At 37.7% G+C, this 16,641-nt stretch overlaps 1 protein-coding gene across 1 annotated transcript; it reads left to right on the top strand.

The window, feature by feature from the left end:
* Positions 1-932: 932 nt before the first annotated feature.
* On the top strand, positions 933-3,753 carry LOC131856072 (putative disease resistance protein RGA3). Its single transcript, XM_059207288.1, has one exon. The coding sequence runs from the start codon at positions 1,066-1,068 to the stop codon at positions 3,718-3,720; it is 2,655 nt and encodes an 884-aa protein (XP_059063271.1). The 5' UTR covers positions 933-1,065; the 3' UTR covers positions 3,721-3,753.
* Positions 3,754-16,641: the final 12,888 nt, after the last annotated feature.

The raw sequence follows: 16,641 nt of genomic DNA, 5'->3' as shown, positions 1-16,641 counted from the left end.
GGAGATTAGAAGTTCTTGATGAGGAACTTGAAAATTTTATATAGGGAATTTGTAGCATGCAATACAAATTATTTATGTAAAGGAGCTTAAAATTTCATATAATTATATTTTGAGGAGAGTAAAAGTTAGTGATGAGGAATTTACAAGTTTATATGGAGTTTGCTCTACATCTAGTAAATTTGAATTAATATATCTATTAAATAATAATACATTATTGTTGTTGTTTTTTTTGTTTGGATTCAAGTTTTTTGAATCTATGATGTGTATAATAGATTTATATATTTACAATCAAATACATTGTTTTATTTTATTTTAAATTTTAAATATATGACTATTTTATTTTATTTTTTATATGTATAATGTACTAGATTTTTCTTAAAAAAAAATTTTGGGTGGTATATACTAAGAAATACAGAATTTTATAACAAAGGGTATGTGTTATAAATTATTAAACAAGTTGATAGTGGAAGACATGAATGATGACATGTCACAGTCTTGACTATTGCAGATGTCGTTTCTAAAACTATTGCGAGATTGAAAATGATTCCCATTTTGTATGTGGTCGGCCATGATTGTGACAGGGGCAAACGACGAAATGGAAAATAAGATGTAAAATGATTCCCACTTTCCATGTGCCCCGCCCATGATTCGCTTAAATGGTTAGGTGAAAAACGTGCAAGAGATTCCTTCGTACTCATTCAAACACCTCACAAGCTTTTTCCCTCTTTCTTTCTTCAGTCTTTTTGTCCTCTTCATACTTTACCATTTGCAGGGGTCCCAGCTATAAAGGAAAAGTATGTGGTCCATGGAAAAGTAGAAAGTATCCGTCTCTTTATGCTTTTCCGTCCGTCTCTCATTTATCTTATTCGGGTTAAAGAATATAATTCAGTAGCTTCTCCCTTAACCATGTTGGTGCTATAAATGCCTGGTTTTTAAATGAGCTTATCAAGTCTGTATTGTTTTTGGTGTTGTTGACAATTCTAGTTTCTTGAGTCTTTTGGGGACTTCATTTTGTGCGCAAAGAAACTTCAGAGAGGAATCTTAGCTTCACTCTTATTTTTTAAAATGGAAGCAGTAATTGGAGGAGCTGTTGTCGGAAAGATTTGTGAGATGGCTGTTGAGACGGCCATTCAGAAATTAGCTGAAGCAGCAAAGCCGGTGGTGAACTTCAGAAAGGATTTCAGATGGTTGAAGGAGGAACTCAGATCTGTGAGGGCTTTTCTGCGAGATGCTGATCAGCAGTCTAGTCATAAGGATGATGTCAAACAATGGCTCGAGAACATTCGTTATATTGCCATGCGCGCAGAGGACATCTTTGAAGAATGTGCTGTTCAATCTATGTATGATCGATCCTTTGGGTTGAGTTATCGTCAATGGATTTTTCGTTACAAAATAGGGCGGCAAATTAGAGACATCAAGAGTCGCATGAGATCTATTACTGAACAGGCCAACCAGCTGAGTCTACATCGTTCAGTTTTGGCTGCAGATGAAGCATTAATGCCCAGTACATCTCAAAATGCAGCTGCAGAAAAGAAGTCTTATCTTCTGCCCAGCGATTCACGTCCAGTGGGAATAGAGTCCAAGGTTGATGACATACTCAACTTGTTGAACAACCCAGCCTTTCCAGTTATTGCTGTGGTTGGGATGGGTGGGATAGGCAAGACCTATCTTCTTCAAAATGTTTACAGCAAGGCAAAAGAAAGGTACGAGGATTCCATATGGCTTTCAGTTTCTCAGGCCTATTCTATTTCAAAGCTGCAATGTGACATAGCCTCCGACTTAGGTTTAAGTTTAGATAGACTAAGTGAACCTAAAGCTGCAGAGAAGATTCATGAAAGTTTGCAAGGTAAAAGGTGTCTTGTTGTGTTAGATGATGTGTGGAGGGCTTCCAGAGAAGAAGACTTCTTAACTAAACTTGGCCTCCCAAGTGGAAACATTAATAGCCAATGTAAAATTGTGGTTACCACACGAAGCAAGGTGGTTTCTACAAATTTGAAAGCTCAGATGAATGAGATGAAACATATGTCAGATGAAGAGAGTTGGAGGCTTTTTTGTGTTTATGCATTTGGAGGATTCGAGGAAAATATAGAGCCGCAGCAGCAGCTGCTAAAAGAGGTGGGTCGTAAGATTGTGAAGCAATGTGGAAATTTGCCTCTGGCTGTCAAAACAATAGCAGCATCTCTAGCCAACAAAAGTCTCGACAAATGGGAGTTGAAGCTCCGTCAGCTGGAACAGGTAATTATTTCTGTTGGTGACAATGATGACCCTATCATGGGTATTCTGAAATTGAGTTATGACTCTTTGCCCGCACGCCTTAAACCCTGCTTTGCATATCTTTCCTTCTTTCCTGAGGATGAGCAGATAGATCCTGAGTATCTTGTAAATCTTTGGATAGGAGAAGGGTTTATCCCTGCAGGAGAGGACCAATTGGATGTGGCATGGGATTCTTTACATCAACTTGTCAATCTGTGTCTGCTTGAGATTTCTGAAGATTCGAATCTAAATTTTCGATTTGGGGATCTTTATTATGAGCTAACCAAACATTGCAAAATTCATGATTTGCTGTTAGATTTGGCCATCCACATATCGAAAGAAAATAAATGTGCTCTTTCTGTTGAGGAAGCCTCTACAAATACAAGTGATGGTGATGGCACTGCCTGGTGTCGGGTTTTACTGGCCAAGAAAGATGTAGATGACAATGCCATCTCAGAGACCCATCCTCTTTGTCTCCGCACATTCTCACTCTCTCAAAATGAGGAGATTACAAGCATTCCAGAAAAGTTGTTTATGGCTATGAGAGGACTGCGCGTTCTAGATTTGAGCTTCACAAACATCTCTACATTGCCTGCGTCCGTTGGAAAGATGAAACTTCTTAAAGTCTTGAACTTAAGAGAGACACGGATTGAGGAGGTTCCAAAGTGCGTGAGACATCTGAAAAGCCTCTTGTTTTTGGCTTTACCTGATGACTGCAGTCCATTACCAGCATGGATAAGTGAACTTAGATGTCTTCAGCATTTAGAATGCAAGGGGGTTTGTGTCATCCAGAAGGGAATACCAAAGCTGGGCTCTCTGAGAACACTGCGAACACTGCCGTTGGTCGAGCTGTCCAACTCCATACAAGAAGGGGAAGAATTGACGAGGTTAGAGGATTTGGGCAATATGACTCAGCTTCAGGAACTATGCTTACTTATTCAGAATGAGGTGGAATTGAAGACGATGGGGATCCTTGCGAACCTGGTGAAGATGCGTCGTCTGGTAGTCGAAAGTAGAATATTGCAAGTTGGGTCAGAAATCGATCTACCGCATATTCCGAAGAATATGAGAGCAATGAAACATCTGGAAAGTCTTCGACTAGAAAAGTTTGCAGTGCCAAGTTGGACATATCATTTGGCAAATTTGAGGGAATTGCAATTAGTAGAGTGTGAATGTAGTGATTATCCGGAGTTACAAAGACTGCCCAATCTAGTCTTCTTGTACTTGCAGAGGAATTTTCGGTGCAGAGAATTGCCAAAGGCGTTTGGAAAGTCAGGGGGGTTTCCACGCCTCCGCTTCTTCAGAATTGAATATTTCTATGAATTAGAGGAGTTCCCAGAATTGGAGGAGGGAGGCATGGCATGCCTCGAGAAGTTGGAGATTGTCGATTGTGATAAAGTCAAACGAAGTCGGATTGAAGTGCAAATCAAAGCCCACAATCCTTATATTAACCTCAATTATCGGTAATTCTCTTAGGTTAGTCCTTAGAAATGTACATGAATAAATAGAAACATGAATCTTCTTGACCATATAAATACTCCTAGAATATTTGTGGAGATCTTAATTCCTTCTAGAGCACAGTGAATGATAATTGAATGATTATCTAAATAATTATTGTGAGGTAGGAATTAGGCATAAAGTATCAAAGCAATCAATTAGGCAACCACAAAAACTGAAATGCAGTGAAACCAATTAGGAATTAGATATTAAAAGGATATCACCATATAAAGATATGATCATGTGTGTTCATCATTTATGGACGTGTAATTTTCATAAGATGAGCTCTTGTCCTCGCATTTATAGTTATTTATAGATCTTAGGAATAACTTAGTGGTGTTAGATCTTAGGAATAACTTGGTGGTGTTATTTATAGATCTTAGGAATTAAATCATATAACCATGTAAGCACATGTAGCCATATAAGCACATAGGTATTAAATCATATAACCATGTAAGCATGTGAATGGTGTTAGAAATGATTGAAAAATTTTGTCATGCAAGAAAATGGGTTAGAGATGATATTGATGAATAATAATGTTGCCCTTAGCATGAATAAGGAGGATGGGTAACCCTTAGTAGTAAAAATCACTTATGTAAATACAATGGAATGATGTTGTAATAAAGGAGAATCCTTTTCCTCCATAAATAAAAATAAATTTCCATGAAGGTCCAATATGTAACAAGAAAACATGATTGCTTCAAAATGGGTGGGCTCAATTTTCCCCCAATATAATAATAAGAAAGTGTGATGCACCTAAATGATAAGGCTTGATGCCTCCCAATGTAATGAAATGAGCACATTAATATAATATGCAAGGATGGAAGCTTATGTTAAATAAGAGGCTATTACTAGTTAAGATAATGAAACAAGACACAAAAAAGTGTCAGGGAAACAAATTATTCCCCTTGTGTCAAACGATATGAAAATGATAGTTCAAAAATAAAAGGGGGGTTCAAAATTCTCCCCAATGCGATTTGAAGGATGTATTGACATAAATACATTGTAGTTGATCCCATAATGGTGTGTCACACTTGTGGGATATGTTTTTTTTTTGGTCTAAAATCACATTTTTTTTAGAAAACCTAATGATTTAAGTCTAGATGGGTTCCACCTAAGGGGTAATGATTAAAGGGGGTTAAATAAAACTCTCTTGGATAGAACTTCACTAGGCTTAAATTAAATTCTCAATAGAGTCTCTTTCACACCTATCAAAATGCTAACAAAAAATAAATTTTCTTCACCTTTTGGAGGATCAAATGAAGTCATTTAGAAATACAATTTTGTAAGTATGTAGCCCTTAGTATTATCTTTCTAAACCTTAGAATATGCATTATGTATTTTTTAATATTATATATTTATTTTAGTTTTATAATGAATTTAGATCCATTACAAAACAAATATTGACCTTTATTCAAGACACTAGGTAAAATAATAAATTTTGTTGGAATGTTTAAAAAACAAATACATTATGATGAAATAAATATTTGTGCATAAGACATTAGACTTAATGATCTAATTCAATAAATCATGAATTTATTTTTTTTGTAATGGAAGGTATGTGATATGGAATAATATGAGTGATGTTGATGGTCAAACTTAAAAGTGTGTATACACATATAAAATATGATCATGAATGTACATGTGAAATCAAATATTTGTCAAGACTCTATCCTTTGTCTAAGAATGATAAAGGTAAATACCAAAGGAACATGGTAAGAATGATCAAATAAATGATGAGTTAATACGGATGGTTGGTCCTAGTATATGTCAATGTGTATAGATGCACATAATAGATGAATGTAGTCTTCAAAATATGTCATATATATAAAGTGGCATTATGTGAAGGGGATGTAATAAATGCATTATGTGTAAAAACAAGGCTAAGTGCATGGAAGTCAAATATCAAATGAAATGTATATTGTCATGAATAGAATCATATTAGTTAAAAAATGAAGATAATGTGACATACAATTTATAAATTACAAGTTTTTTCCCAACAATAAAAGGGAAGATGAATAGCGAAATATTACTCTAATTTTCATGATCACGTGGATATAAAAATTGTTGAATAAATTTGAATTTTGAGAGGGGGGGTGTGAATTAGCATTAACTTAAAATCAAACATTCATTAACCAATTAACAAGTAAATTAGATCTTCTGAAGAAAATAACTTGAAAGAAGAGAATTGAACACACAAGATCACCAAGATTTTTACATGGAAAACCTGAGGGAAAAACCATGGTCAGAGTTAACTCACACTTTATAAAATAAAGATTACAATGTTTATTTTAGGCTCATTGCCAAGGAAGCTTACTACTATCGAAAGGACTTGCAAGCTGAGGTTCACTACCCTAGAGAAAGATACAATGGACTTTCTAGTTAAATATCACTTCTCTAGAGCAAGATACATGAATATTAGAATAAAGAACATAATATTTATGAACTGTTGTAGAAGAAGAATCTGACATATGTTGATGGTGCAGTCCTTTGTAGTACAAATACTCTGTCACATTAATTTCACACACTTCATACTCATTTGATATATCACTAAAATATTTCACACATCACCATTTTACACACACACCTTCACAAATGCTCAATCCTTCCTTATACATCCTTTTCAACATACCCAAATATCAATTAGGTTGGCTCCAATAGGGCCTAACAGAAGAAACATGTGACCTAAGATAGGTTAGCTCAAATACATAACTCACACACCAAAATTAGGTCGAGGATCAACCCAAGGCTTAGCTGAACTCCAAAAATGTCTTATCATATCTTTCAGAGGAACTAAGATAGATCATGATCAATCACAATTGAAGTAACATCCTCTGTTGGCTCAAATATCAACACCACTATCAAAACTATTTAACTGTTATCCTTAACACCATTGGGGAGAAAGAAAAAAAATAATTTTTTTTAAAAACATCAACAACCATATGCTCCATTGGGCTACACATGGCAAGCAAGAAGGGGTTCAAGCGGGTCTTGTTGGAGAGTGATTCGCTTAACATCATCAAATGCATTAAGGGATGTATGGTGCCTAGCTGGACTATTTCAAACTTAATCAAAGATTATCTTGAAATGATAGTCAACCTAGAGGATTTCAAGATCTCGCATGTTTTCTGAGAAGGAAACAAACTAACAGATCATTTGGCCAACTTGGCAGTGGGTAATGTGGCGGTTAAATGCTGGAGAGGAGAGGAAACTTTCCCGAAAACCATGTGCGACCTGGCAAGAAATGATGCCAAGATCTATGACATTTCCAATGAAATTTATGATGAAATATTATGATGGGATGGGAGCTATTGGTGTGGCATTTCAAATTATTGCCACTTTGAGAAGTGTTAGAACGTTCAGTTTGCCCTATTTATGGTTTTCTTTCCTCCTGGTTTTTTTGAAATCTTTGATTTGTTCGAGCTTCAGAATGGGAGGTGAGAAGAATAGGTTTGAACCCACAACCTATGATAAGTGGCAGATGAACAAGGAGGTTTGGGAGGAAATTTCTAATGGTGGGATGGTTCCTTTTTTGGAGAGACTGCATGGTCATTCGACCATTGTTACGAAAAGCTTTGGTAAAGGGTGTGCTGAATGACTTTGGTGTGGAGTTTCAAGTTGATGAAAATATGGTCGCCACTGTTATAGGCCTGGATATGAAAGGCAAAAAATTCTATAGAGACAAGAAGTTAGGTGAGGGGGCTATTGCTGCCTTTTATGATAAAGAAAAGGAAAGACTAAGGGTTACGAAGATGGCGGATGACGACTATAATAGAGAAGAGTCGATTTCCCTCTAGGCTGATATGGCAGAATTTATCATGAGGTACATCACCCTGGATGGTAGATATGCTAGTATTTTTTCTCATCATTTTACTATCTAAAACCATTTTAGGCATGATAGATTGATTTCCATTCCCTTTTATCTGGATTCGTCCTTGGAGAATAGTTTACTTAAACACTTTGAAAACCAGAATAACCTTGTGATTCATGAAGGGCTTATCTTGTTGATTATGGAATATGCCTAGGCTCATGAAGTGAAACCGTCCCCCAAGGATAAAATCCATATTTCCTCTTCTAACCCTGATGTGCAGTTGGTTTCTGATACAAAAATGGATGAGGATGACAGTGGTATGGCCATGGACTAGCGGGATATAAAGGATATGTAGGACCCTGAGAATAAACCAAAAATTAAAGGGGAGTTTATGGTGACCTTGGGAACTAACAGTAGCAGGAAAATCAATCCCCCAAGGTGGGTGGCTAATAAGTTCAAATCCAGTAGTAAGAAAATGCAAGACCTGGAGCCACCCACCAAAAAGAAATTGAAACTTACCAAATCTAGTGGGTCCAAAGTCCTAGACCATGAGATTAGATTGGACATCCCTATCAAGGTGGATGATGAGAAACAGGGGAGTGCGATTAAGGAAAATAACGGCGAGATAAAGGAGGAGAGGGTGATGGGAAATTTGCTATTGGAGGCTACCAGAAGTCAAGAGAACTGTTGGAAGTGGGAGGATAAGGAAATTGGATCCCTAAAAGATGGGATTAAAGGAATTGTTGACACCTTCATAGAATCCCCTAGGTCCAATAAATCTGAGATGATCATGAGTATAATCCAAAAAATTTTGCAGGATGTGGAAACCATGAAGGTTAACCAGGAGGGCAAAATTGAGAAGATGGAAGAGGATGTGAGTGAGATCAAGGAAAACTTGAACAATCTAGTGGAAATCAGTAGGTAGGCAATGAACAATAGCGTTGATGGCTTGGAAAAGATTAATTCCATGATGACTGATTATAAAACCAGGGCCATCGCTAGTGACTCGCCCATGAGAGAAAAGCATAAAAAAGATTGCTTCAGAGGGTGGACTGAGTGTTGTTGCTAGGAAGATTAGTTCGGGTCCTTGTACTAGAACCAGGAGCTAGAGCCAAGACCAGGGAACCTCTAGATTCATCATGGAGGACTTGGAGAAGATCAATAAGAGTATTATTCAGAAAAATATTGAATTGATGCACTCTCTTAGTTGAGTGCATGGTCCTATTTTTTGGTTCAATTTTTTATTTTTTGTTGTCGGTCTATGTGGGGCTTGTCCCCAATTTTGCTTAGTTTTTCAGTTTGGTTGGCTGCTGGCTAGTGCAGGAGCACCTAGGCCTCATTTTCAACATAGGTTTGAGAGTAAGTTTGATTTTTATTAGATTTGAGTTGGAAAGGTTGATTAAGTTGTTTTTGTGTTGTTTTAAGTTGTTTGGATGAGTTTTGAACTCATTGTGTGGTTTTGGTTTCCTGTTTTCATCTTTTGCTCAAAATTGCCAGTTTTGGAGTTGCCTGGCAAAATGTTGTAAAAAGTGAGTTTTTAATGTGTTTTTGTTTTGAAAGTGTCTAGAAATGTTTTGTGTTTGGTTTGTAGGTGTGAGTAGTGTTCTTAGGTGTTTTGTAGGCTTTGAGATCAACCTTACACCTTCTAGGCATCAAAAGTTGTCATTTAGGCATCAAAATGTCAAATTTAGTGTTCTTGGACATGTACCTGTCCGTACAGGAGGCTAATCAACTTGGAGTGGTATTTATTATCCTATTTGAACTATTGTAAGGGTTGATCAATTGGAGTTATTAATCATTTTGAAAGTTTGCACTCATTTTACCTTGTTTTTCCCTAGTTTCTAGCTTCATATGAACAATAGTCCATACACCTGCTATATTTGGCCGTACTGTTCTTGCATTTTCAGTTTCTACTATGTTCTCTTAAACTTCTCCCTTTGGTGGCATTCAATTTCATCAAGTTTTGAGTTTGTAGAAAAATTAATTTGATTTCACAGTTTCACTACCTTGTCTAGGAATTTGGCAAGGATGCTTGACCAACTTGGCTTCTTGAAGTCCTAAAATGTTCACGGCTTCTCAAGAACCAATTGGTCAATTTGTAAATTATGTAAATACATGTTTTGGTTTCAAGAGTGCAGGTGCAAGGAGTTTTGTGGCCATGGAGCCCTAGGCAAGTGTGCCATTTGGCTAGGGTCTTGTAGAAGTTTGATGCTTTGCTCTTCCATAGAAATTGCATTCATTTGGTGGACAGACCTACCTTGATGTCCAAGTGATATGTGCAAGCAAAGAGGCTTTCTAAGCCATGATAAGGAGGGTTACATGTTTCAATTTTGGGAATTGTAAACCAAAACAGTGAGTCACTGTTTGGTAGTAGGTTTTCCTTCTTTTGTTTGCTCTCCACCATTTATTGGTGTGTGTAAACCTTGTATAATCTTTGTTTGTTTGAAAACAAGAACAAGGAGTGGTGTAAACCCTGCCCATGGGTATTGTGAATGCCAAGATCAATCAATGATCTCTTTAGGCAAAATGGTAAACGCCCAGTAGGCTGTCACAGTCATCTAGGACTGATTTTTACATTTGTTTTGAGGTTGTATATGTAATCTCCCTCTTCAAAAATGGAAGGTATGAAGGATACTAAGCATAAAAAGGAAGAGAATTGTTAAGAAAGCACAAAATAGACCTTGAAAAGGAGTTCTAATAGTGTAAAGTGCAGGTCCAAAGTGAAAAGGCAGTGAGAGGGCAAAATGCAGTCATAATTAACTTGACAGTGAACTACTTGTTGTTTTGTAATTGCCTAATACCTTTTGTGCAGAGCTAATATGATTCCTTCTTGTCACTAATGATGGTCATGTTCACATGCTTCAAATTGTAATTGGTATTCATGCAAAAGTTGTGTTTGTAGAAGGCAAGAATGAAAAGTTGTCAAATGTTGCACTTTCCTTATGTGCATTTTGTAAAAATCTTGTTCTCCATCCTTTGAGGTTTAAATCTTCTTGATTGTGGCCTAGTTAGTTAGTAGCATGGTAGAACTAAGTGTTCTTGTGTCATATGGAGGGTCTCAAGCTTAAAATTTTATTTTGCCAACAAACCCTACCAAAACCCTCTTTTTATGCCCATTTTTGGGACAGTCATGGAGAAGGCCTTAGGGACCCCTAAACTTGGAAAATCTTCAAGAACTCCCAAAAGGGTGTCTAAATATCAACTTTGTTTTGTTTGGAAGTCCATCGCTGGAGCAGGGTGACCACAAAACCCCAAAAGGAGGGCTAATTCCTAGTAGCCCGATTTAGGCCTAAAAGTGGGTTTTGACAAATTGGGTACACAAATGGGGAATGTAAAGCATAAAACCCATCAAGTCCAGTTAAGACAAGTTATCCTTGCATACATTTAACATATTTGGTGTGGTATACTCCATAAGTTGGTTTTGTAGCACTAGAGAGGGAGACGAAAATAATGGATTTGAAGCCCTTGAGCAACCAAGAAGAGTTGGACTTAAGGAGGTGGATCAAGGAGAGTTTCTTGGTTGTTATTAAACCTCTTGCACTCTGATTTTTGGTGATTCCACTTTGAAACTAGCAAGGACCTATCACCTAATAAGATACAAGCCTATTGGGCAACCCACTTGCACTACCGCCCTATCATAGTGGTGTCAGAGCACAGTTACACTTGGGAAGAAGTAGTAATTTGGCAACCATGGTGACGAATGTAGAATTAGCAAAGAAAGTGGAAGACCAGGAAGAAGAAAATAGGTTACTCAGAGTGAAGCTAGACCTCTTAGAACAGAAGTTGGGTGAAGTAGAAGTGAAGGCAGATGAAGCCAACAATAAGATAGGGGGAACAGAAGGCAAGGGTAAGCTATTAGCTATAAATGATGAGACCCCTATACCAAACCCTGTGATAGAGAATGAACCCTTTTTGAAAGCCTTGAAGGCTACGAGTGGGAGAACACTAGAAGGAGTCCCACTATTCAGTGGTAAAATGGACCCAGAAGTGGTCATGGAGTGGATTGAGGGGCTTGAGAACCATTTTGAGTGTGATGGTGTGATAGAGGCCCTGAAAGTGAAGGTGGCTAAGTCCAGGTTGAGAGGAGTTGTCTTAACATGGTGGAAGTTCATTCAGGATGAATGTGAGAAAGAGGGCAAAAGACCTATCCAAGATCAGAGAGGCTTACATTCCAGAGGACTATGAAATACAGCTCCATAGGAGAAGACAAAACCTTAGGCAAAAAGAATTAGATGTCAGCACCTACACCGAGGAGTTTCAGAAGCTATGCCTTAGGTCAAAGATCCAAGAGGATGAGAATGTCAAGGTTGCTAGGTATCTCAATGGTTTGAGATGGAACATACAGGAAGAGTTAAGTTTGTTGTGCCCTACAATAGTCCAAAAGTGCTATCAACTTGCACTCAAGGTAGAGGAAAGGAGTAGGAAGAAGCAAGAGTAGCATAACAGTGGTAGAGGAAGAGGCAGAGATGGTCGAGGCCATCGAGGCAGTTTTGGGGGAAGACACATAGACCAAAGGTCCCAGGGGGAATCTAAGCTTATAGAGCAAAGCGGGGATTCTCAGAGCAAACCTAATTATAGGGGAAGGGGATCAAGCAACCCAGGAAGGGGTAGGTCTAGTGGCCCAGGTAGAGGGTCTTATTTCTCCACAATGAAATGCTACAACTGTCAGAAATTGGGTCATCCTACTTATAGGTGTCCTAAAAAGCCTAGTTCTTCCCATGGAGGTGAAAAAAAAGTGAACTATGTGCAGGAGGAAGGGAGTAGTACCCAAAGATGGTGAAAGTCTAATGATGAGGAGAGTATTGATGCAAGAACCTCATAAGTGTGAAGTGTCTCAAAGAAGAGCATTGTTCAGGATCAAGTGCAAAATCTTGGGCAAGGTATGTAAGGTGGTTATTGATTCAGGCTCCATAGATAATATTATCTCAGAGGAGGCAGTTAGCAAATTGAACCTACCTAGAATGAAGCACAGTGAACCCTACAAGGTAACCTAGTTAAAGAAGGGGCAACATGTCCTAGTGAATGAACAAGCATGGGTAGACTTCAATATAGGTGAATACAAGGATAGGATACTATGTGACATCCTTCCCATGGATGCTTGCCATCTACTATTGGGTAGACCTTGGCAATTTGACAGAAGGGCACACCATGATGGTGAAAAAACAACATATTCCTTTCAAAAGAATGGCATTGTCTACAAAATTCAGTCCCTTAGTGAAGAGACGGAGAACAACAAACCATAGGCACTTAAAGTGCTATTAGTCAATGAAAAAGAGTTCGTCCAAACCATAAAAGAGGGAGATGGGACTGGTTATGCACTTGTAGTGAAACCTAAGGAGGATAAGAAAGAAAAACAAGTTGAGATCCCACAAGAAGTGCAGAAACTTCTTGATAACTTTAAGGGCATCATCAGTGATGGACAACCAACAACATTACCTCCTCCTAGAGCCATTACTCATCAAATTGACTTTATACCAGGAGCTTCTTTGCCAAACAAAGTAGCATACAAGATGACTCCTAAGCAGAACAAAGAGGTAGCTAGACAGATTCAAGAGTTATTGGATCAAGGATTAATAAGAAAGAGTATAAGTCCTTGTGCAGTACCCACTATGTTAGCACCTAAGAAATGAGGCACATGGAGACTATGCACAGACTCCAGAGCTATCAACAAGATCACAATAAGATACAGATTCCCTATTCCCAGGATAGAAGATTTGATGGATTGTTTAGGGGGTGCGAGGTATTTCTCCAAAATAGACTTAAAAAGTGGTTACCATCAAATAAGAATAAAAGAGGGTGATGAGTGGAAAACTGCTTTCAAAACAAATGAGGGTCTTTATGAATGGTTGGTTATGCCTTTTGGACTCTCTAATGCTCCCAGTACCTTTATGAGGTTAATGAATGAAGTATTGCAGGAGTTTCTCAGTAAGTTTGTGGTAGTCTACTTAGATGATATACTCATTTTTAGTAAGACTAAAGAGGAGCATTTGAAACACTTATCTATTGTTTTGCAAAGATTATCTGATGAGCAGTTAACCATAAATCTTGAAAAATGTGATTTTATGCAGCAAGAGCTAGTCTATCTTGGTTTTGTTGTGTCTAGTGGAGATCTTAAGATGGATCAATCTAAAGTTGCAGCCATAACAAGCTGGCCAACCCCACAATTAGCCACTGAAGTTAGGATTTTTCATTGTCTAGCCCAGTTTTATAGGAAGTTTATCAGAGGCTTTAGTGAGATTTGTGCACCCATGTTGGATACAATAAAAGGTGGTCATAAAGTCAAGTTTCAATGGACCGAGGCAGCCAATAAGGGGTTTGAGTTACTCAAAACTAGAGTTGCTACACAACTAGTGTTAATCCTTCCTAGTTTTGATAAACTCTTTACCATAGAATGTGATGCCAGTCATCTTGCAGTAGGTGCAGTCTTGAGTCAAGATAATAGACCAGTTGCTTTCTTTAGTGAAAAACTGAATGATGCAAAGAAAAAGTATTCATCTTATGATTTAGAGTTATATGCATTGGTGCAGGCACTCAGGAAGTGGAGGCATTACTTGCTTCCTAAAGAATTTGTTGTGTATATAGACAACCAGGCAGTCAGTTTCTTGAATTCTCAGGATAAACTCAACCATAGACATGTGAACTGGGTAGAGTACCTACAAGCATATACATTTACTCTTAAGCACAAGAAAGGCCAATGTAACAAAGTAGCTGATGCTTTAAGTAGGAGATTGTTAACTATTCAGGAGATCCAAGTAAAGAGTATTGGGATTGATTGCTTTCAAGATTTATATCCTAATGATGATGATTTTGCTACTACTTATAAAGTTTGTCTTGCTTTTGAGAATCATTTTCATAGTGAGTATGCTGACTATACATTGCAGAATGGTTTTTTATTCAGGGGAGGATAGCTATGTGTTCCTAAAGGTTCCATGAGATAAAATCCCATTCAAGAGAAACACAATGGGTGTTTGAGTGGCCATTTTGGTCTCAACAAGACCTTAGAGTTGGTTCAACACTTTTATTACTGGCCTAAGATGCATAGAGATGTCCGGAGGTATGTTGAACAGTGCATGGTATGTTAGAAGGCCAAAGGTCATAGCACTAATGTTGGTTTATATCAGCCACTTCCCATTCCTTCTAGGCCATGGGAGTGCATTAGTATGGATTTTGTTGTAGGTTTACCAAGGACAAAAATAGGGCATGACAATATCTTTGTGGTTGTTGACAGATTTAGTAAAATGGCTCACTTTATACCTTGCAAAACTAATAATGATGCTAGTCATATTGCTTTTCTTTTCTTTAAAGAAGTTGTCAGAATACATAGTTTGCCATCTAGCATTGTATCAGATAGAGATGTTAAGTTTTTGGGTCATTTTTGGAAGACTTTGTGGAAGAAATTGGGTACTAACTTATCTTTTGGCTCAGCTTACCATCCACAAACAGATGGCCAAACAAAGGTGGTGAATAAAACATTGGGTAATCTACTCAAATGTCTCACCAAGGAGTATGGAAAAAGCTGGGATCAGCTCATCCCACAGGCAGAGTTTGCCTACAATGACAGTGTAAACAGATCCACTAGTAAGAGTCCATTTCAGGTTGTTTATGGGATGCATCCAAGAGGTCTTTTTGAGTTACATGATATGACTAACTTGCAACATGTTAGTGGGACAACAGAAGATATGGCACAATCTCTTAAAGAGATTCATGCACAGGTTAAGTAGTCTTTGCAGGACACCACAACAAGAGTCAAGGCAAGAGTGGATGCTTCAAAGAGAGATGTCCAATTCTCAATTGGAGATTTTGTGATGGTGCATCTCAACAAGTCTAGATCGCAAAAGGGAGTTCCTACCAAGTTACAAATGAGAAGAATTGGACCTTGCAGGAATTTGGCTAAGTATGGTCCAAATGCTTATAAAATTGATTTACCTGCTAATGTTTCTTTGTCTCCTATCTTTAATGTTGCAGACTTGATACCTTTCAAGGGGCAGCCTCTAGTAGAGAATCAAAGAGTTTCAGACATTTCAAATTCCCTCTCTGATCTACCTCTCCCCTCTTCTTCTTCTCCCATTCCTGAACAGGTACTTGATTCCAGAATCATCAAGAAGACTAGAAAGCATGACTACTTTGAACATTTGGTCAAGTGGAAAGATCAACCAGCCTCTGAAGCCACTTGGATACCTGAAAGTGACTTCCACAAGGCTGGTATTCCTCTCTCTTTTCTGCCCAAAGGAGTCACATGACTTCTTTGTCACTGGGGGAGTATGGTGCAGGAGCACCTAGGCCTCATTTTCAACATAGGTTTGAGAGTAAGTTTGATTTTTATTAGCTTTGAGTTGGAAAGGTTGATTAAGTTGTTTTTGTGTTGTTTTAAGTTGTTTGGATGAGTTTTGAACTCATTGTGTGGTTTTGGTTTCCTGTTTTCATCTTTTGCTCAAAATTGCCAGTTTTGGAGTTGCCTGGTAAAATGTTGTAAAAAGTGAGTTTTTAATGTGTTTTTGTTTTGAAAGTGTCTAGACATGTTTTGTGTTTGGTTTGTAGGTGTGAAAAGTGTTCTTAGGTTTTTTGTAGGTTTTGAGATCAACCTTACACCTTCTAGGCATCAAAAGTTGTCATTTAGGCATCAAAATGTCAAATTTAGTGTTCTTGGACATGTCCCTGTCCGTATAGGAGGCTAACCAACCTGGAGTGGTATTTATTCTCCTATTTGAACTATTGTAAGGGTTGATCAATCGGAGTTATCAATCATTTTGAAAGTTTGCACTCTTTTTACCTTGTTTTTCCCTAGTTTCTAACTTCATGTGAACAACAGTCCGTACACCTGCTATACTTGGCCATATTGTCCTTGCATTTTCAATTTCTACTATGTTCTCTTAAACTTATCCCTTTGGTGGCATTCAATTTCATCAAGTTTTGAGTTTGTAGCAAAATTAATTTGATTTGACAGTTTCACTGTCTTGTCTAGGAATTTGGCAAGGATGCTTGACCAACTTGGCTTCTTGAAGTCCTAAAATGTTCATGGCCTCTCAAGAACCAGTTGGTCAATTTTTAAATTATGTAAATACATGTTTTGGTTTCAAGAG

This window comes from Cryptomeria japonica, chromosome 6 (assembly GCF_030272615.1).
Source record: "Cryptomeria japonica chromosome 6, Sugi_1.0, whole genome shotgun sequence".
Classification (NCBI taxonomy): Eukaryota; Viridiplantae; Streptophyta; class Pinopsida; order Cupressales; family Cupressaceae; genus Cryptomeria; species Cryptomeria japonica.
The sequence above is the reverse complement of the archived record's forward strand: the minus strand, read 5'-3'. Positions and strand labels throughout refer to the sequence as shown.